At 49.1% G+C, this 22,526-nt stretch overlaps 1 protein-coding gene across 6 annotated transcripts in view; it reads right to left on the reverse strand.

The window, feature by feature from the left end:
* Positions 1–22,526, reverse strand: part of NRP2 (neuropilin 2) — an 88,583-nt gene that overhangs the window by 58,779 nt on the left and 7,278 nt on the right. For all 6 annotated transcript variants that reach the window (XM_075756442.1, XM_075756440.1, XM_075756441.1 and 3 more), the window contains exons 2-3: positions 17,673–17,850; positions 1,322–1,503 (exon numbers count right to left, since the gene is read on the reverse strand). In XM_075756442.1, the coding sequence (XP_075612557.1) occupies positions 1,322–1,503; positions 17,673–17,850 (360 nt within the window). The remainder of the gene's footprint in view (positions 1–1,321; positions 1,504–17,672; positions 17,851–22,526) is intronic.

The following is a 22,526-nucleotide window of genomic DNA, read 5'->3' on the forward strand; positions in this document are numbered from 1 at the left end:
TGTACACAGGGAGCGAGGGGCAAGGGAGGCTGAAGTGGGTCAGCAGTCTTCCACCTGAACACAGGCATTCTTTGCCATCCTCCATGCTGGCAACTGGCCTCAGCAAACCCCAAAAGCCAGATGAACCACTAAACTCTTTCAGGACTAATGTGCACCCTAACCGTTAACAAATAGCGGTGGTGAGCTGGTTGCACCACACAGCTTAATGGCTGGTTACACAGCCCAGGCAACCACTGGCAACAGCCATTTCCTCAGCTACCTGAACCTCCAGACATCTCCTGTCCTCACCATTTCACAATGAACTTGGGGAGTCCCATTCCCATCCTTTTGCAGCAGAGCCTCCACATTCACATGTACTTGCTGCCTACACACCTCTGCCTGCTGCACAGGTGGGCCGGAGCCCCTGGTGCTTGTGCTCCCTGCCTTCCCTTTGAAGAAGCTGGATAAGTGACCCTGTCGTGCTCCTTTCTGGTTCTTCACCAGGCACGGGCATGTTTTTCATGCTGGATGCAATGATGTGACAGCCACATCTGTGATTTCTTCCAACGCACCACCGAAAGAATGCAGGGACAGGGCAGGTGCCTGCATCCCCAAGCAAAACACACTCTTGTTCCCTCAGCATGCCGGCACACCTCTCACTCACACACGGCACGCACGGAGTGGGTTTTATTTTCTCAAGCCTCCTTCTTCCCAGACACACAATTCTGGCAAATATTTAGACAGAAATACTATTAAAAGGCCTTTGAGCAGGTTTTCCTTTCCTCCATAATAGTTCGGTATTAAACAGAATCATGAATAGTTCCTCTTGTATCTGCCTGGAAAGGCGCTGTCTCAGCCCTTGACAGCACTGCTGACAGCAGTCCCTTGAAAACCAGCGCTCCCCAGTTACAAACCCCACTTCAAGAGCGAGAAAATACAGTGTCATTGATCAGCCCAGAATCACAACTCCACAGGAGGGGGAGCTCCATGCGCTCCTAACGGAGGGACAATCCCCACTTAGCCCTAACAAGCTCCACACATGCCAGGGAGAAATGATAAAAGTCTCTAGTCCTTGAATACAAGAGAGCATTTAACAAGGAACCCTGCTTTTGATGCTGCACTGTGATCCAAAAATGCACTATCATGCACCACTACTATCTTTACCTTCTTGGAAATATGATGCAATAGACTTGGTTAAATTAAAAAAAAAAAAAAAAAAAAAGAGCTCTTTATCTCTGGACAAAATGCTAAAAATCACATTGAAAAGGTGGCCAAAGACATCACCTTGTGCAGATCATCGTGGCAAACAGCCTGGGAGACAGGCACTGACTCAGACACTCACCTGTCTTATAGATCTCGTAGCGCAGGGAAAAGCCGGCACCTTGCCGTGCGTAGTCCGAGGTGAACTTGATATAGAGAGAGGGGCCAGAAGAGATGATGGTAGGAGGTGCTATGTTCCCACAGTGCTTGCCCAGCAGGTCTGCCGCTTCACTGTCCCCATCTCGGATCTCGATGTAGTCGTACCTGTGGAGGCAGGCGAAAAGGCAGTAAAACCATCTGTCAGAGGGACGCTTCAGGATGCCAGGAACAAACACAAAACACTTCTTTATATCTGCTTATTTCACAGAACATCTTCCAGACATGTACCTGGGACTCTGTCACTCAAACCACACCACACCCCCCCACTATCTTTTTTCCCTTTTGTCTGGCTACATTTAAGTCCCTTCCTCTGTCACTCCTCATATGATTAATTTATTGCACCCACATCAACTTCGGAGCCACTGTGCAAAATTTAGGACACAATTTACCTCCATTTCTACAAGATTCCTTTGCCATGGGAGAGGCTCAGAGACAACTCTTCTGGGGCTGCTCTCCTTCCCTTACCTCTCTCCTTAAGTGCCATCCACTCAGCTTATTCCACCACCCAGGTGGGATTTGGCCAAGCACGCACCAAGCATTAAACAAATAGTCACTGTTCAATCCATGTGAGAGGGTAGCTATTTTGTGCACTGACAGCACACTGGTTCTTTAACAAGCGTGGCCAGTACACACACTTAGCGCTTGGAGAGTAATACTGATCCTCTTCTATTAAGTGCTAACAAATGAGACAAAGTGCTGTGTAAGAGCTGGGTAACTACATTCGCTATTGCCTGATCCTTGTACACCCTGTAACAACAACCTGCCTTTGCTAAACCCTACCTGGAGATGTCCCACCTGCCCACTGGCATGGCTCCTGGACATCTGCATGGTCTGGGGGAGGAATATGTTGGGTTGGAAGAGTTGCCTCCTGGTGCAGAGACAAAAGTTTGTTGCAAAGTCTGGCTGAAAGGTGAACCTCCCACAGTTTCCTTCATATTTTCTAGGCCATGACTAATAGCAAGGTAGTATCGGGCTCTGTGTACTGTGAAGACACAAACAGCTTTTATGTGAACATCTTGTTCTTCAGCTGCTTTCTAACACCCGCGCTCTCCCGCCCCTCTTCTCCTCTCTGGTCAGCACGCTGCTATTTACAGAAACTGCCCATCTCTCTTCCCACTGTTTATTCGCTTTGTATCAACCTGTTTGAACAACATGCTACAGCTCCTCTCATGGGGCCAGGGAGGGAAAAAGCATTTCCAGGCTGCCAGAAATCTGCCTTTCTTCTCTGTCACAAGATCTCCTGTTTGGGAATGGAGAGTTGAAAGGAGAAGTAGCTTGCTGGATACAGAATGATCCTCATGTGACTCATTCCTGTTCTGCAAAACACACATCGGCAGGCAACAACCTCAAAACAAACTTACAGGGACTAAGTGTGCTCCTCCACAGAGAAAGATGGCCCAGACGGGTTTGGTTGCACTCCTTTCTGGGACTAAATCAGGCTGAGAGCCAGAAGCAAAAATGCCTGCAGATAAAATCCTGTCTATGCTGGACCAAGCACTCAGCTTAGCTGCAATCACCCAGCCTTTAACTTCATTACAGACTCAATTGGCTTGGCCAAGGTGAAATCCAACAGTCTTGAGAAGAGGCACTCACACAGGGAGAGCACTTGGCTTAGCTGGTAGGTAGACACACAGCAATGTAAATGAAGATCTGCTCCCTCTGCTCCCCTCAGCTCTGCGTAGCTATCACCTCGTGACCCCTTATTACCCTGACACTGTCCAGCAGCACCCTGCATGACCCCACTAATGTCCATCATGTGTGGCTTGATCCTACCATTTCCCCAGGGAGGAGGAACATAGAGGGCAGTGTTATTGCTTCTTTTAAGTAGAATTTTTTCCTCCTTGTTTGTCTATTTGTTTAAAGTAGCACTGAGCAAACAGCAGGGACGTTTTGTTCTCTAAATAACTACTTGCTCTCAGTGTGCTTGCAGCCCTTCCACATCAGAAGTACACATCTGTGCTGCAGAACTACCGGCTACTAGTGAAATTGTGAATATGTGGCAAAAAATTAATTTGGCAAAAAACATGAATGTTGGCAAAACACACTTCATGGAGCGGATTGTAAAAGCTGCCATTTGCATGGCACAGGCAGAGGTTAGCTGCATCCCAGGGAAACACATCTGTGTGTCTCCTCGTGGGGTTATAACTCGCCAACACAGTAAACACAGTACGTGGCCCCAACTACTTGACTGTAATGATCACAGCTTGTGCTGTAGCCAACACACCAGACATCCCACCAGCGCTGTCCACATGGCTCCTCAAACCACCCAGTGCTGTGGGAGCCCTGGCAATTTCAGAAGCAAATTCTGGACCAAGAAATGTTTGGTTATTGAATGGGTGAATAACTTCCAATAATACATACAATTTGGGAATATTGCAATCTGCTCATGGGCAATCTGCAAATGGAAAATTAAAAGAATGTATCTAGTAAGTAAATCATCAGGAAATATTTGCCTCTCTGAATTAAACCCTGTTTTGCTTTATCCATGCATCTAACTGAGCTTTCTCCTACTGGAGCTAATCCTTAATAAATCAAATGTTACAAACAACTTAAAAAGCCCCTAGGAGAAGGTCAGGGAATCATTTTTGCCAAATGTAAAATGAATATAAATGCATAAGAGTTTTCTTCCCTAGCTAAAAAATCTTGGCCCAAGCCCTGTGCTCTTTATATGGCAAAACTCTCTTGTCTTCAGGTCATATAAACAGAGTGTGAACTGGGAGACTATTACACTCAGGAGATAAGTCCTGTCCAGATGAGCAGGAGCACCTACTTCCTCTCCAACACAGCAATTAAGTTTTAGGCTTTCAAAACGAAACACCAAACACGTCCGGTCCAAACCGTGAAACTTTCGAACTTCAGCAAGAACACCGGCTAATCCCCATTGCAGAGTCTTTTGGCATCATGTGCTTCAGTCATATCCGTGCTTTGGCCCACAATAAAACAAGCTGATAAACCCTATTCTTCTCATGTTGGGTCACTGGCCATGTTAAAATCTGGTTTGGCCAGACCTTTGCTTCTGTTGAGCTTAAGCATGGTTTCCAGACTTTGTTCTTCCCGTGTGAAAAACAAGAAGAAAAATTGGAAGGAAGAAAACCCAACCCTGGGGATGCTTTTGACTCTAACCATTTCATTTCCAGATAATTACAGAGTAGGGCACAGCTGGGTGGGACACATTTAAGCAGCGATAGCATTCAAACTGTCTTGACCAGTGCTCAGAAATTTGCATTTCACTCATATAACCAAATCCATTGTTTCAGTCAGTGTGCACCAACATCCTTGTGGGCTGACCTCTCTGGTATTACCTCCACTGGGCAAGCTGCCATCTCCAAGCACATTTCATGGCCATTTCTCCCCATCTAGGCACTGCTCCAATGAGCCAACCATAAATATGCGAGGGCAGGGTGCAGCATCCCTAACCCACAAGTATACTCAATGGATTAACCAAGTCTTCTTGCAGGGAAGGTGACCGCAGTTGGCTGTTCCTCCAGCGGCAGGATATTTTCAGCTGTTGCTTAAGTGGAAAGGCCAGCCAGTTGGTTTGAAACCACCTCAAACAGAGGCTTCCACCAGGGAGTTTTAAGGCAGGGAGGCAAAGCTGAAGTGCTTTTAACTGCCCAGACAATGGGGAGGGGTGAGAAAGGAGGGAAATGCATTGCTTAGACACTCTCCTTGGAGCTGTTTAACAGAATTAAACAGAAAACGTACAATGCTTACAAATATTGCTGCATTTTTATTAAAGATTTCTAGTAGAAAGTGCTTTGCTGATGTTAAGAGAGCTTTTATAAACTAATTATAAAGCACTTCTAATGCCTGTATTACTCGTGCTTGCCTGTTTTTTCCTCCAGTCAACCCTCTGTGCTTCCCAGTCTATTTTCCCTAAGTCACTTTGCTGCTGGCTCTCCAAACAAGGCTGCAAGGCACAATAAAGGCAAACAAGCCCCAATCGCAGTGATTACAAGACGACCTCCACCTTTTCAGTCCTTTTCTGTTGTGAAATGGCTAATCTGCTCCCTGGCCATTCCATTCAGCTGTGCTCCACCATCCCCAGAGGCCAGCACAGACCTCCCAGGTGCCCACCCAGGCACTGGGAGCTCCAGAAATGCTGTGACCCACCAGAGAGCCTGCACCATTCCTCTGGGTGCTCCTTTCCTGAGGCACACAACTCAGCACAAAGCACAGTTTTGGGACTTGTACTGCTCCACACATAATCAACAAACATATTGCCCCTCAGCCCCACATCGAAGAGATGCTGAGTCTTTCCCCAATGAAGCATGCTGCAAGGACATTATGGGGACATGAGCTTAGGATGGAAATACAAATGATATGTATTTATACGCTCACAGCCATATTATGAGTCCTCCCAAGACATAAACTTGTGCAAGCCTTGCTTCAAAGCCTGAGGAGAGCTGGCTCCCCCGACCAAGCTCTGACCTAGCTGGCAGCTTTCTCAATCTCTTCCCTGAGTTATGATTTGGAGTAGGTGAGGGCTCGCGCAGAGCTAAGCCTGGTTTCCAGTGCTTGCCAGGGCTGCAGAGAGTTGCAAGGCTCTAACCTGAACTTCCCCAATGTTTAATTTGGAGCTGTTATTTATAGGCATTTCCATGGGGCTCATGACTGCACCTGGCCAACAGTAATGATGGGATCCTCACGAGACCCTGGGAGATGAGACGACAGAGAGGAGCAGTGGCTGGGCCAGGGTCACACAGGAAGTTTGCAGCACAGCTGAGAAGAGAAGCCAGCCTTGATTAGACAGATTATATTATATTGAAGGAGTCTGGCCTAGATAGGCAGAGAGACAAATAGGTACTGACTGCATGCCAACAGCCCCAAATTTGGGAATGCCCAGTGTTGACTCGAGCCTTTGAGACCTCTGGTCTGCTTGAACCATATGTCATGGTGTCTCAAATGCATCTGCTGAGAATAGGAAGAGAAACTGCGATTCTAGTGAAATTCAGCAGGCGTTAATACTCTGCAGGTAGCTGGGGGAAGGCATGGGGAAATTGCTTAGCCACTATGGCAGCTGGTAAACGCAATTGTTCCTTTTGAAAGGGTGGTGAGCGGTTTGTTTCTCATAAATTGTTATATAAAGTGTAAGGTTTTTTAAACATGCTCTAAGAAAAAGCTGTTTGTTAGAAATTAAATGGCAGCTGCAGTATAAAGATGGTTAAGAAATGGTGAACCAGCAGCTCTGTGCTTGTTTTGCAATCAAGGGATGGCTAGAATTAATGTCCGCTACATGCTAGCTGGCTTAGTCGATTTTTCTGTGTCACCACCCATCTTCATGCTCTTTCATACGCCACCTTCAAACCAAATCCTTATTTCATGGGTGGTTACATTGTGAAAGACAAGAGAACTTTTCTGTGATGTTTATATAATCTTAAGCAACTGCAGGACATATGCTTCAAAGGTTAAATTGCTGCAGAAGCTACTGGGGATTTTTAAATGTTGTGAGGGTTTTTTTATAGCCATGATAGCAGAGGCAAGCACCTCTGCTGTCTGATGAAACAAGAGCAATGAAGTTTGATCTTAGCTGCCAGCCCTTAATCAGAGTAATTAATTATAAATACAGCAGATGAATTGGATTCTCCTTTGACTTGAACTGGTTTTACACATGTGTAACTCATCATTTTAAGGGTAATCACTCCTAATTTATCCTAGGGTGAGAAGAGAATCAGTCCTCATAGACACAGATCCTGATACAGATTTGTGCACAGGCCTTAAGCTTGTATCATATCTAGCTTTAGCCAACTACACCTCCTCTCCTCTCAGTGGAAGACAACAACTCACAGCCATCTCAGGATGGGGTTAATTGTTCTTCTGCACTGACGACAGAGGTAGTTTAAATCCCTCTTGCTGACCGGACCTGGCCTTTAGGTGGCTGAATGTAGAAGCGATGAATCTTGTCTCAGTGTGCAGCTTGTGGGGCCGTGTTTGCCCACGCTAAGGCAAAAGATGCTCCCGGAGCAGGCAGAGCTTGCCCTTGTTTTGCCCTGATGAAAATAACTGCCCCTGGCGACAGCAGAGAGAAATAGGCTATCACTGCTCTGAACCTGAAGGGACCTCACTGGATTTCAGTGACTAAAATGACCAAAACGGAATGGCAGCAGGGAAAGAGCCAGGCCGGGGGGCGGAGGGGCATAATTGCTTATGATTTCTCGGAAGCTTGTTTTGAATTTGTTCCATCCAATTACATCTTGTGTAATCACAGAATTGTGGGGTTTTGTAATCATTCCACTGTACTGTGGATTATTTTCTTATCCCCTCAAAAATCTGACCAGAATTTCTGAGAAATGAGAAAAATCCAGTCATCCAGTCAAAAAAAAAAAAAAAAAGAAAAAAAAAGAAAGACAGAGAGGGAGAGAAAATAACCCTAACAGATTGCAAAACTTCTTCAAAAATGCCTTGAAGACAAAAAATGGAAACTACAAATAGCCTCTATTTATACTCCTTGGGTTGTTTTCACCCCTGTACAAGCACCGCTGATGGGAAAAGTCTTTCAGTAGTTACTGTTAACTTATGTGGGGAGAAAAAAAAAAAGGTAGCCAAAATACATCTTGCAAAGGGAAGAATAAAACATAGCTGCAAACTGCTCCTGTGGCAAGTTCTGATTCAGGAGGGAATTTCAGCTCCTAGCATGCTGCGTGCTGCTGCCCCCCCTGAGACGGGAGAGCAAAAGGCTCCCCCGCGCTTTGCTGTTCATCCTCGGGCTGCCTTCTTCAAGCTGTGTTGCCAGATCGCTACGGAAAGGCGCGTTGGAGTAGAGAAGTGCTCTCATCTGGGGCATGTCTGGAAAACCGTTCATTATATAAGAAAACAAGATGTGCTAATGTGCACTTTAGGGGTTTTCTGCAGGCTGTTGTTCAGGAGTTACACATGGCTGTTTAATTTTATTTCTGCCTCCAAAACCATCTCTATAAATTCCTCACCCTTCTATCTTTAGCTAAAGGGGTCTTTAGTTGCAAGATGTCTTTGGTATTCTTGGGGGGGGGGGGGAAATCATGGTGAAACCAGGAATAAAATATATAAAGCATGTTAAGAATAGCCACCCTTCCCATGGCATTATGCCTTCTGTTGCTGCTTTAAGGGAACTGAAGCAACTCACAACCCTTTCATACCCCAAAATGCAGGACACTTGAGAAACTGCATTTGCACTTTCCTCCTTCTGCTACAATCCATCTGTGGAAAAAATTAGAGTTTGGTTTCTATGTCATTTTACTGTCACCACTCACAGGCAGTTGATCACTAACAGAAAGAAAAAAAGTATATAATAAAAGGTAATAACCACATGAGGAGAATTTACTGCTGAAAAGCAGCAAAGCAGGCAGAAGGTGTGTGTGGGGAGGGAATGCTCACTTTGCAGTGAGGGGAACAGGTGAACAGGCTCCCATTTCCTGATGGGATCCAGCACCCGACAGCCCAGGCAATAGATGGAGACCAGTTTGGACCAGGCTGGCCCTGGGGGCTCAAGGTCTGGGGACTGGCGGGCAGGTGCTGATGAGGATTAGGGCACCCTCACATGCTCTGCTGTGCCAGCCCTCTTCCCAGGGGAAAACACCCTCCACGGAGCGGTAGCAAGGGACGTCCCATCGCACCTCGTGCAGTACCAGTCATGGCCTTAGACACAACATGCCATGAGGAACGAAAGAGCTGGTAATAACTGGGATCAGAAAGGGAGCTTTGTAGCTCAGCTTTGCACATATCATTCATTTGCACTGGCCTTTTTCAGCACAAACCCGAAACAAACACCTCATTAAGCACCAGTTGTATAAAGGAGGTTGCAAAGACAGAGCCCTGACCAGCCCACCCTCGTGCTCCTGGCTGCCTACATCCCTTGTTAATGACGGATGGTCACCCCGGGACCGGCCCACCATGGGACGGCTTTCTGACCCCGCAGTTTCTCAGACACAGCCTGTTCACAGCCCGGCTCCTGCCTTTAGCCGATGCACTAGTAAGCAAAGCTTTGCTGCCAAGGCTGGCCTTCAGCCTCCGCTGTTTGGGCACTTCCACAACAACCCAACCGTGCCAGCTTGTAGTAAGAGCAGTTTCTGGGGCAAACAGCACACCAAACCTGCCTGATCCCTCCTTGCATGCAGCATCTCCTACTCCCTTCTGCCCCCAAAACACAGGCACTCGCAGCTCAACAGCCATCTGAACTGAGTCTCGCCAAGGCTCTGAGCACCATCAATGCCTGGACGAGGGCGAGTGCTGTGCCGTGCACACATCATGCCCTGCTGTGCGTTCACAGCAGTGGTGGCCTCCCACCCAGGTCTTGGAGGCAGCAGTATCTGCCTGGGGCTGTGGGAGGAATTAGCCGCTTGTAGGGGCTGGTCGAGAGCTCAGCCCTGCCTGGGACAGCAGACTGGAGAGGCAGCCATGCCGAGATGGAAGAGGGAGACCGAGACGAGGGAGTAGACTGCTGCATGAAGCTCGTGGATGCCTTTTCTCCTTAATGCGCTCTAGGAACAGGGGGATGGGAGCATCCCTGTTTCTCCCACAAATGAGGGCCCTGCCACTGCTTTTTTCAAGAAGATTTTCTTTGAAGCAACCCTTTGTGTCACCCTCTTGCTCAGCAGCGGCAGTGCGTCTGCTTTGTCCTGCCAGCTCAGCCATGGAGTGTTTACAAGCCTCCCTCACCCTTCCAGGCTGTGGTTCAGCTCCATTGACACCGAAGGCAACAGACTCCTCTCTCGGTGTGTGATGAATCAATTACTTCCTCTGACACTCTATTACTATAGCCCTTACATCTACAGATTGCAGATGAAAAGACAGGCTGAGAAGGGGGACAGGGAAGGGGAGAGGTCTCCTGAGGTCTCCTTCAATTGAGTTGTTGGACATCTGAAGAAATCCCCATCTGCCATATTTAAAGAGACAGAGAGATGTTTTGCTCCTGAACAGCTGAAAAATCAGAGGGTTTTCACAAAAGAAAACCTAAGAAATCAAATGGGTCAAAAAACTTCAACAAGATGCAGTGAACATAGATCAATGGTGAGTCAGTCCCCTCTGCTGATGGAGATCTCAGACCTTGTTCCTGCCCCTGATTATCAGCCAAACATCAGCATTACCAAAGGCATAACGTGCGAGAGCCATGCGTTACACCTTCCCTTTTTACTGCAAAATAACAATGTAAATGAAACCTCACACCAACACTCACAAAAGAGGAAGGAAGCTGAGCACATGCCTCAAACTCTCGTGCTGCCGGCCGGGGAGGCGGGGGGAGTCCTACACCTTGTTGGACATCCGTCAACAACCCCAGCTCCGAGAGTTCCCTGGAGGTTTCTAATCCACTGAGCACTTCCCCTGCAAACACCCTGTACGTGGCACAGCCTCGGCAGGCACGGAGCTGAGCACAGGGGCTCTCCCACTGCCAGCGGTGAGTGCTGCCTGTCTCAGCAAAGGGGGACCCCACCTCAAAAATCAGAGGCGTGCCCTTCCTCACACTGACGGCAATGTCTTCTGTACCTCTGCAAGAAGTGATGTTTGGGGCAGCCACAGCACACACACAGAGGGGCTGCCCTACAGTTTCTGTGCCATTTCTAACAGGACTCTTTGGCATAGGATTTCTGCTGTCAGACCTCACTGCTTCAGGCTCTGCTTCTAGCAATTTATTAAACACTAACATCTCCGTATCGGACCCAGTGCTACTTAAAACCACCACCACACCACCGGACTGTGATTTCTCAGCAACGCTGTACGTAGATCCCAGGAACTCCTTGGGATTCGGAGGGGGAGAACACAACAAAAACCCCCAGGTTATTCACTCTTTCTAATGATCTACTGATCTACTTGCAAAGCCAGCACAAGGAAGGCTTTCTAAGGTGTGTTTGAACTGATCTATCAAAGACAGTTCCTGAAAACATCCTAGCTGTGATTAGTGGACCATGACTGCTATTAACTTATAAGGAATTCCAGGATCACCAGACTGTGGTTTGCAACATATTATTACATTGCCATTCAATGGTGGTGTGCAGCCGCTTAATTTAAAAAAAGACTCAGAACTAGTCTCAGACTAAAAACTAACCTCCCCCAATTCTTTCAAATAAGCTCTAGCCAAAAGCAACCAGAAATTTCTTCTGTTTTCAGTCTGCTCTTTGCAGTCTGTTCTTTTTATTTCGCATTCATATTTAATTGCAGAATTCACACCCAGCCAGAAAAGGCTGGGAACGAACCAATCGTCATCTGCAGCGCTCTGACCTGCTCCTGTGTGATACGGCTACGCAGCAGCCTTTGGAGGGGAGTGTGCAATGCACTGTTGCTATCTAGACTGGGTTTTATGCCTGCAGACGCCCAGGTCTTCTTTATAGACTGGGGAATTTAAAGTGATTTGCCAGAGCAGCAACAGTATATCAATACCAGGGAAGGGGAAGAACCCAAATCTCACAACTCCCAGCCCTGATATTGCTGGTGAGTCTGCCACTCCCCTGCTGCAGCCTGACAATGGGGATGATATCCATTAAAAAGGCTGTGTGTAGCTAAGGCAAACAGTTGCTCATTAAAAGCCTAAACCAGTTCTTATGGAAATCAAGGTAAAACCTCCCACTGCCTTTGCTGGGCTTTATGTCTGGTCATTAACAAAAAAAAGGGTAATTTTTTAAAATAACATTCTAGCACTCTCCTTACATTCACTAAGCCACCTAACTCCCACATCCAGACAGCAACCCCGTGACACAGAAGAGCACTGCTAACCCTGCTGTGTGATGCAAAAAAGCGACCGAGACTCATATCCCCACAGACATTTAGGCTCCCAAGACCCACTTGTTTGGGATGAGCCTCTGTGAATGGCGTCACCTTGTGTCACCCAGTGAACGGGAGCACTGTTGCAAGGACAGCCAAGGGCCTCGGGCTCTTTGCTGAAAGCACGAGCATCTCAACACTGTGGTTATCATCAGGCCGTTTCAATGGGATTGCTCTGCTACTGTCCTGTGGCGCCCGCGCTGAGCAGGGTCAGCGAACATGCAAGGGGCTTAGAGCTGGAGCATGGCTAGCACTGCACGCTCCCCAAGGACACACGCTTCTGACACTTTTAGCTGGATCTTGAACCCGGTTAGTGAGAAGTTGTCACAGCCAGCCCTGTGCTTGCTTCCTTCCCAGATGCTGCGGGGGACGTGCCTCCCTCCCTCGCTGGCAAGAGAGGCTGAGTAAGAGTTCACTACCACCTCCTCCTCCTCCTCCTCCTCGCTAGCAGGAAGGAGGGGGAGAGGTCTCTGTCTCTAATGCTATTGTTCCCAGTGTCACCAGCTGGCCCTCAATTTGTCACCATGCCAGCAGGAAACAAGGTGCAAAACCAGATCTGACTCCTACGCACTGGATATTGGTGAGCCGGCGGGATGTAGGAGACCCCAGGAGAGCGCCTTTGGGGCCATCACCTTTTGCAGAGCCTGGACTTGGCCTGTTCCCCCAGGGAGAGGCTATGGGGTGTGGGGAAGCACAACGGCAGAGCTGAGCTTTCACAGCTCTGTGGATGGGCAGCAGAGAAGAGAGATGTGAACAACCTTGAGCTGTTAACTCATGTCCTGGTCTAATGCTGTCACAGCTAACCCATTCATTGATGTTTCATTTTGGAAAATGATCTGGGCTTGAGGGGAATTGTGAACCATACAGCGGATGCTGGACAGAGTTAAAAAACAGTAGAAGCTCATTTGAAGACAAGTTGAGCTGCAGTGTCATGTTACCCAGACTGAATTATTTCCTGTACGTATGAAATGTTGCTTCTGGCTACCCATGCCACAAATATATGAGCAAGCAAATGCCTTCCTTAACATCTCATCTTTGACTTCCCCTCTCTGTAAAGTTAAGGCTTGACTCCCACACTGTCGCAGGAGATGCAGTCACTTCCCCTTGCATCCCAGAGAAGAAGCCCCCCAAGCCCCGGCATTCTGCAGTGCGCCAAATGTATTTCTCTTTTCTAAGCATTTTCCCAATCTCCAGATGAACTGCATTGTTTCTAAAATGTTTACTAATAAGCTAATTATGCATACTTTCCAAAGCATTTGCTAATTAGCTGTCCATAATTGCTGCCTTGTCTACTCTTAACCTTCACTGATGGAAGGACAGCTTCTTGCAATATTACGCTCTTGTTTGAAGGAGATGGTCAAGAGAGCCAGGCTGAATGCTGCAGCCAGCAGCTATGCCTGTCCACGCGCACTGGGGCTGGCTGCAGCTCCCCCCGCCGCCTGAGCAAGGGACTTGGGCCAGTGTCTCTGCTGCTCTCTAGGAAGGATGCAGAGTTTTTTTGTTCTAGTGCCCAGCTTCCTGGAAGCACAGGAGATGGCCATGCTGCCATAAGAGGCCTTCACTGGCTAGGCAAGCCCGCGTGCTTCACCCTTTGTACTGTGGCCCAGGAACACCAGCATGTTACTGCCAGTGTCCCCTGGCAGGCAGTGCTCTGCGAGACGGGTGCTGGCAGTGTGGCATCTTCCCTTGCCAAACCTTGGTCCCCTCTACCCTTCAGGCTGGGAGCAGGGGCATCTCCTGCCATGCCTGCCTGGTATCCAGCACACACCAGGATGCTGAACTTGGTTCAAAGCTCTTGGCACCATCGTGACACTTACGAGGTCACAGTGACAACCGCATAAATTTCCTCATTACAGTGGCCCCAGTTCCCATTTCTGCAAACCCCCAGGGCTTGACATGGGGAGCCAAAGTCAGGAAGAAGAGCCTGACTGCAGCTATGGGCAGTCTCCAATTTGCCAGCGCCTGCCTGTTTTTGAAGTCCCGGGCCCCTGTCTCCAGAGACCTTTGCCAGCATTTGGCATGTGCCACCAGAGGGGGCTACGAGCCACCGCAGCAGCCCCCCCAAAAAATCCTCCCCAAGCAGGGATCCCGCCGATTGCAACCCAGTTGCAGTGCGTTATTGGAAAGGGCTACAAAAAACCCCGCTGGCATGGTCTGATTATCAGTCGGGCTTTTTTCTTTTTTTAAATAATGTTCCTCTGGTGCAGATGTCATGACTCAGCTGAAAGATCTTCTGCTTGCAGAGGGAGCACGAGCCTGTCCGCTGCAGTCTAGAGGGAGCGTGCTTCTGCCGTGAGTGTACAGCAACGTCCCGGCACTCAACGGCAGCTCTGCCCAGCCTAATCCTCTGCCAGAGTCAGCCGAGTGTGGCCGGGGATGGCAGGGTCAGGAGCCAATCTCGGGAGGGTGCTTTTAATGGTCCAAAGAGAAACCTAGCAGCGGGAGGGAGGCCCACATGGAAAAGGTGGTTATAAATGCAGTGATTCACAAACAGATGAGGCTTCTGACTTGGATTTTCCGAGCAAGCGGTGCAGACAGAACAGCGACATGGCAATTAGGAAGGAGTGGGCAGCTCAGCTACGTGACTGTGCGAGCCGGGGGACAGCCACCCCTTATTGCACACCTATTGCAAACCGTTCAGGTCACTCCTGGGATCACAAAATAAACCCTGCCAGGCACAAGGCTGCCCAGCTACCGCCATGCCATGCGGGGAGTGGAAACATTTCACCACAGCAGCAGCAGCGTGCTCTTTTCCACTGGATGCCACTTCCCTGTTCAGAGAGCAGATACCGACTGTGCAGGGCCGCAGTACCCGAGCAACAGCTGCGCTCGCAGCATGGAGAGGAAGAAACGGCGAGCAGACAGGCTATTACAATGATTTCCGAATAGTTTGGCAGGTCTTTTTTCAGAGCATCAAACTTCCCTTTTGGCTTTGCCATTACCGCTGTGGCCCCATGGCTGCAGGACAGTGTGAACAACCGGGTCCCATGCTTCCCATCACAGCGTGCCCATCCTCCCACAATAGGGATCCCTCTTGCAGAAGAGCCACAACAGGAGGAGGTTGCCAATTTTCTTAACCTGAAGCACCTTCCCAAAGTAAGGCACTTCCTTGGAGCACGGATGAAGCACAGAGCGAGAAAAAAAAAAAAATGTTCTGGGGCTTCAATTACACCAAATTACTCCTTTCATGATGGTGTGGAGGGGGTGGGCAGTTACTTCTTAATGCAACTGGACACAGCCAAAAAATAAAAGCCCAGATGTGCATCCAGGAAAACAATAGCAACAATCAGAACTGAGCAGCCACTCCTGCCTGCCACCTCTGGGGTCTGTCCCTGGCTGATGCTCCCGCCGCCAGGCAGGGAGGGCTGGCTGCTGAAGCAACTCTTGGCAGCCAGCTCTCACTCCGGTGTCGGGACAGCACCAGGTAGGCAGGCCCTTTCCGGCCAGCTGCCCGGCAAGGGGAAATCACTGACCTTTCCGCAGAGGTCCCCAGGGTGCCAGGCACTGTGCAAAACACAGGAGGAAATGCCTCCCGTCCCAAGGGGAAATCTAAAGCAGATACAAGGAGGGCCAGAAAGGACACAGTAAAACTAAAAAGACTTTTGCAGATATTTTTGTAGGCCTTAGAATGGGTTTTAGGAATGTAAATGTTATGCTTTATGAGGGAGAAACTTTAGCCTAATAAGGTAAAACGAAATGTTGAAGGAAGAAGCAACAGAGGAAAGGGTTACAGTGTTTACCTCTGGCAGCTGGAAGCACAAACCGGCCCCGCTCTTGTGCCGATAGCTGCCAGGTAGCAACACCAGAGTAGAGGGAACCTTGTCTGTCCAGAGTGCCACAATGGGGTTCATTAGTTTGTCACCTTTGTGTCAATGTGCTCTATGTTAATGATCAGATGTCAAAAGAAGGGCTCTGCCCTGAGACTATGTTTCTTTGATGCTGAACTCCTGTTCTTGTTAAGGTTCCCACCTGCATTTGCAATAAGGCCGTTGCTTCTCCATAAAATACCCTCTGACACTTGGATGAGATTTATTACTAGATGATCACCTTAGTACTGCTCAATGCCCAAGCGTTACACAGTGTTAATACTCATCTCCTTTGGCTCTCTGACCAAGCTGGCTTTGCTTGCTCAAGACGTTGGAGAGGCAGATGCTGGAGTCCCTCCTGCCCAGCTCAACCCGTCCTGCACACAACACTGCCCTGCACACTCTGCAGACTGTGAATATAGGCCTATAAAGCTTTTACTACTGTGAATTTGGGGCAAATGCATTAGCTATGAGAAGGCTATACAGTTCAGCCTGTACAAGCAATAATAAAATCTGATAGCAACCATCATTCTCACACGCACTGCCAAGGCCTTCTTGTGTTCATCTATGCCCACGTCCAGCCTTTCTCCACCTTCTCCCCTCTCTAAACACAGGCCTGATCCTGCAAAGTGCTAAACGCCTCGCACACAGTGACTTCAGGGAGAGTTCATGGTGCTCGAAGCCTTATTAGCCCAGGCTTTATCTGTAGGGGGTGATGAGATCCCCAATGACATCAATCAGCACACCTTCATTAGAGTTAGAGGAGCTATGCTGATTTACGGTAGCTGAGGATCCAGCTCTACACTTCATAACCTTCAGTACATCATCAAATCCATGCTGAATTCTTTGTTCTCCACAGGACTGATTCTACAGCCCCATAAATGCTTTCCCCATCCCCCTGTCCTTTTTGCAAACAGAGTTCCCCTCTCCATATATAACCCTCTTTTAATCAACAGGACCAGTGTGTCTGGCAAGACTGCTGTGTCAGGCCCGTTTTAGGAGACCCCAAGCTCCTTCACAGCTCAGGCATCCTTGTAGCTGGCTGTGGATTCCAGATTAAACACACAGGTTTATATGTCTGCTGAGACCATGTTATTAACTCAGCCTTTTATGGTGCCCTTTGATGCCGTTAATTATTCTTTACTAGCTGTTAATTGTTTTTCCCGGACATCTAGTTTCCAAGTACCTTCTCAGAAGCAAAGAATTAAAAAAGCAGATAAAAACAAACCCCCAGTTTACCAAATGCAACAGAATAAGCACTGTGGAGAGTCAGATCCAGCCCAAACAGCTTGGACCCCCAAGCCCCCCAGCCTCACATGGCCTGACCCTGGGTCTCCAGCCCTAGGGTGCTCTGTGCCATACCTGGGCCGACTCACACACCAGGAAATTGCTCTGCTTTCCCAGCATGGTTTAAAAGGACAGTGAGGCCACTTTGACACCGAGAAAAACAAGCTGCCTTTGAACTAAAGTCAAACTCAGGTTGAAAGCCAGTTAGCTCTCGCTTTCAGGTGGTATCAGGCTGAGTTAAGAACCACCAGTTCAATGCAGGTAGGCTCATCCTGTGTGTCCAAAGCAGCATTTTATAACCACCCAGTTGGTAGAGGCACACTTGCCCCAAAAGGCAATGAGATGCAGTGCTACGAGGACTCAGGACAATGCTTGTTTTCAAGTATGAGGCCCATGCTGCTAGGCAAGAAGAGGCGACTATGTACTAAAGAGGAAGAGGAAGGCTCTTACTTGCAGTCGTGCTTTTCGATTTCAAAATGAGGGTTGAAGTTAAGGATAATCTTCTGGTTGGATTCAGGGGCGTAGATGACCCACTCGCAGTTCTGGTGGGAGGGGTAGTCATTGGGGTACCCCGGGGAGGTGATGTAGCCGGCATCCTTGGAGTTCAGGCGGCCCCCGCACGGCTGAGCTGCAGAGACACAAGAGAACAAGGCATTGAAATGGGTTCTGGGCATCGGCCGCGCACAGCCAGTCCCTCTGGGCCACTGCTAGGGGTGGTCTGATAGAGGCCATTGTTCAGGCCATTGACATCCGCTTGGTACTCCAGTATTTCATATTAATCTCTGGGCAAGGGCAATTGTTCTACAACAAACCTACTCCTTTTCCCCTCCACCTCCTGCCACACTTACATACCACATTTCATACAGACCAGAAAAGAGAAATAAATGCTCTTGCTGAGCCCATTACAGAGCCATAAAGTAAGAGACAGATTGATATCAGATCATCTGGAGCTGCCTCATTTTATCCCTTTTCTTTTTTTTACCTTCTTTGCAAGCTGCGCTGTGGCAGTCTCCCACAGATGCCTTGGGAGACACCAAAATTTGGACATATACGACCCTCGATACAGCTGCAGGAGTGCAGAAAGCTTTGCCATTCCCAAGGAAGGAAACTGAGGCACTGCGGGGCTGATGGCAAACCCAGGCCCACCCTTGTGGCCTCGGCAGAGCTGAGGGCAGCGTCCAGTCCTCCTGGCCCCAGCCCACGGCCCCACGACAGCCCTTCTCTGCTTGCTGTGCTCTCCCTTCCCCAACCCGCCTGCCCCCACCACCCCATCTTGGCAGATTGACCTCCTGTCCCTGAAACCTTTCAAGCTAACCCAGCTGTTGGAATTGCAGACATGGATAATCAGCAGTGGTGGTTTTGTGGGGCTAGCCCACAAATGGCTGGCAACAGCTGCGTGGTGAGCAGAGGAAGCACTCTCAGCTTTGGGTTAGAACAGGCCCTGGAGGGTGATTTCATCTTCAAAAAAACATTTAATCTCATGAACGCTGCAAATCAAATTTATTATTGCATTACTTGCTGGGAGGAAAATCTGCATCACAGGGTCAATTGATAACACACTACAAATCCCAACAAAGTCCCTTTCTCCACGGGGCCCTTATTGCATGCCTCTCTCTGCCCACTCTTCCCTGCCACTGCCCTGTCCCAGCACCATGGCCCCATGGGCTGCCACAGCTGCCCCTGGAAGACAGCAATTGCCTCCTCATGTCCGGCAAAATGGGCAAAAAAACCCCAGCAAAATGGGCAAACTCCAGCAAAACCCTAAGCTCCTCCACAGGGAGGGTGGCAAGAATATAGGGTGACCCTGGTCCCACGTTGCAGAAAGGCTCTCCCCTCCCTGCCAATAAGCAACGGTGTACAACATGGGATGCAAATCCTCGTAGTTTTCCCTGCTGCAGTGCTGTCCCCAGGGCTTCGGTCCTGCTGGAGGGTGCGGGTGGGCTTTCCCGGGGCCCAGATATGCACACCTTGGGATTGAGCCTGAGGCATATCCCATACCCTGAGGGAGCTGAGGCACAGGAGGAACATCTCGGTGTAGGAGAGCAACCACACGTCTCGCACCCCATGGGCTCTGCAAGCTGAGGGACTCTGCAGTGCTCCCCATTGCCCTGAGGGTTGTCTTTGTCCCTCTTACAGCAGCATTTGCTGCAAAGCCCTGGGACCACCTGGGGGAAGCAAAGCAGTGCAGACTCATGTGGGCTCAACCCCACGCTGTGGGTCTGGCTCTGTCCCTCTGCCACGGGGTCTGCCAGGCCCCAGGGGTGTCCCCTACCAGGCTGTCGCAAGTCTGCCCGCTCTCAGTGGGGACATCCCAGCCCGCCTTCAAACTGCCCTCTTGCCGGAGCCAATGCAAGGAGCGAGGCAAGACCCCTCTGCGGCAATGCTTCCTGGAAAAAAACACTCTGAATAAACAACCTGCTGCCTGCACGCTGCCTGCATGCTGCCTGCAGAAAAATGCACGTGCCCTGTGCGGGAACAAGGGCAACAGGAGGGCCCTTCGTGGGGGAGTGAGGCTTCCTTCGCCATGAAAAAGCACTGTCTCAGATTCCCCCATATTTTTAATGCCCTCTAACACATTCATTCTTCAAAATAACTTTCTTCTCACACACCCAAAGGCATCTCTGCAGCATTCCCTTTTTTCTTAAAATAATCCTGTAAGTATCTTGAAAAATATGAGGGGAAAAATCACAACACTGCCACAGAAGAACTGAGAATACCAAAAAACATCTGGTTTTGTTCCACAGGAGAGCTTGCTCAACACACAAACATTTACAAACCTACATTCTTGCACAAATCTCTTCTCTCAGCAAGGCATATTTGCCCACACACGTGTCTATGTGGGTTTGGGGGGGAAAGAGAGAGAAAGAGAGACATTCACGTGGAAGGAAGAAATTCACGGACTTGTTGACATCAACGTACAAATAGACGTGTAATTCACACTTCACTCATGTACGCGCTTTCACACCTTCTCATAAAAATTCACACCTCGTTTGCACACATGTCCACCCCCTCCAGCAAAGAGAAATATTCAAGCTGCAGATTATTTTTCTTGGAAAGGGCAAAGTCTCGAAGCAATGAAAATACAGTCAATCCTTCCACACCTCGTCATCCCCTCCCCGTCTCTCCAGCTTTCACACACATGCTACCCGCTAGGCTGATACCACCAACATCACCCACCACTCAGAAGTTGCTAGCCCCTTACTCGCGCCGGATACTATCAATACTCTGTGAGCCGTTGCAGCTCAACCTGGAGGGGAACTGCAATGTGAACAGGGGTGTCAGGCTCCAGCTTGCTCTGGTTCTTCTGTGACAAATGAACTTAGGAGCAGAAATCCAGGTTTACCCTGATCTCAAAACCTCTCCCTTGCCCTGTGAGGTCTCTCAGAGGAATAGATTTTGTCCTCTCATTCATCCCTCCCCAAGGAGGGCCAGAGAAACGAAGGGGGCTACTTCAGTACAGCGCTGCCTTGTTCATGCACAGCACCAGTCCACGTGGTGGGCAACAGTGTACCAGGGAAACCGGGACTTCTTAGAGTTATCTGAAGAGGCAAAATGACTTTAATATCTTTGTAACTGTTCTGTCAGGCTTTTTCTCTTTTGATTCACTGGTATCTAGCAGATAATCACTGGGCCCACTGATGGGCAAATGGTTTGCCTCAGCATACATGCCAAGCACTGGATTTCTATATAAAATCAGGCCTGTTTTGTACACAGTAGAGGGTCAAGCTTCTACATAAATGTGTCCTTTCAAACTGATGCATTTAATCCATGCAAAAATAATAATTAAAAAAAAAGGTGAGTGGCATGGCTACTGTCCAGGCTGTATGCTTTGGAAGAAAGACACGCTCCACAGCTAATGGGCTCTGGCAACTTTTGCCAGACCTGAATTCACTTAATAAAATTAAAATTAAATTCTGAAGTATAAGCCAAGTCTGCCAGGTGCGTGGGACATCCCGTTGCTCAGTAAGCAAAATGCAGGCATTGAAAGCAAACTGCTGGGGCTCCTGCCAGCCCGCACTGTGGAGGGACCAGTGGAGTGCTGTGCTGATGGCAAGGCCACGGGAGAGCAGCCAGGCTCCTCAACAGAGGCTATGCAGGTCGGGACTCCTTGGCAGTGCTGGAGCAGGCTGCGTTCAGGATGGGAAATCCCCAGATCCCCTCCTTCATTAAGACCCACAACATGACTTGCATTATCCCAGCAACCCTCTCCTTGCAGGACCACCCCAACAAGGGAACTACACCAGAGGATGACAACCAAGCCATAGGGATTGTAAAGGAAGGCCTGGAGAAGCTCATGAGGGTAGGCTCCTGCAAACACCACAGCATATGGTGGGCAGCTCCGAAGTTTCCCACAGAGATGGGTATCAGCAGCTGAGGTCCTCACCCTTTGCAAGGGGCAGATCCCTCTTTCCCTGCCCTGACCTGCTGGAGACATCCAGGCTGATGAAGTCTCCCCCTGCCTCCAACGAGCAATCATCACTCAGGGGACCCAAAAATAACAGCCAGGCCCCAGGAACCTCCACCCCCACTTGGGGTTTTTCAGCTCTGCAGCTCATCAGCGCATGCTGAAACCTTAGGCTGGGAGCAGAGCGTTCTCCTACTTGAATTTCCTGCCGATTAAACCTCTCTGGATTTCCCTCACCCCAGGAGGGCAGGGCTCACTGTTATTGTTGGACCTTCAACACAGAAACTGAAGCCAACTCTGCCTGTAACAAAAATAATCATCACCAGAGAGGCTCGTTTCACAACAAACACACATACTACAGCCTCTCAGAGCTTGTAGCGTCCAGCAGAAAACTATCACATGTTTTGATCTGCCGGGTTCAGTTTACTTTGGGGATGTAATTCAGGGCTGCGCACAAAATTTAAGATGTTCTTGTTGCCTTAGAGGCAAGCAGCAGAGTCAGTGCTGCTCGGAAAGAGCAGCCTTCGAGGGCAGCAAAGGAGCAAGGGAGAGAGATTCCTGGAGTCCCACAGCAAAGGGATGCACCGCCTGGCCTCGTCACTTATTTCTCTTCCTCGCATGAGACCCTCACAGCCCAGCTCCATGCTCTCATCCAACCACCGCAGAAGATTTCTACGTCCCAGGATTCAGTGCTGAGCAGAGTAGATTTGCCCTGCCAACCCTCCAACAGCGCAGCAAAATATGGGTCCTGGCACGCACAGTCTACGGCTCTCAAAGCTGCTGAACTTGGCGGGAGTCCTTGTGCAGCAAACCCTGCATTTCAGTCCCGTTAGAGTCAAACGGCTCCTCAAGAAGCAAAGTTTTTTAAGGTCCACATGCACCCAAGCACTTTGCCAAAT

This window comes from Balearica regulorum, chromosome 6 (assembly GCF_011004875.1).
Source record: "Balearica regulorum gibbericeps isolate bBalReg1 chromosome 6, bBalReg1.pri, whole genome shotgun sequence".
NCBI classification, from domain to species: domain Eukaryota; kingdom Metazoa; phylum Chordata; class Aves; order Gruiformes; family Gruidae; genus Balearica; species Balearica regulorum.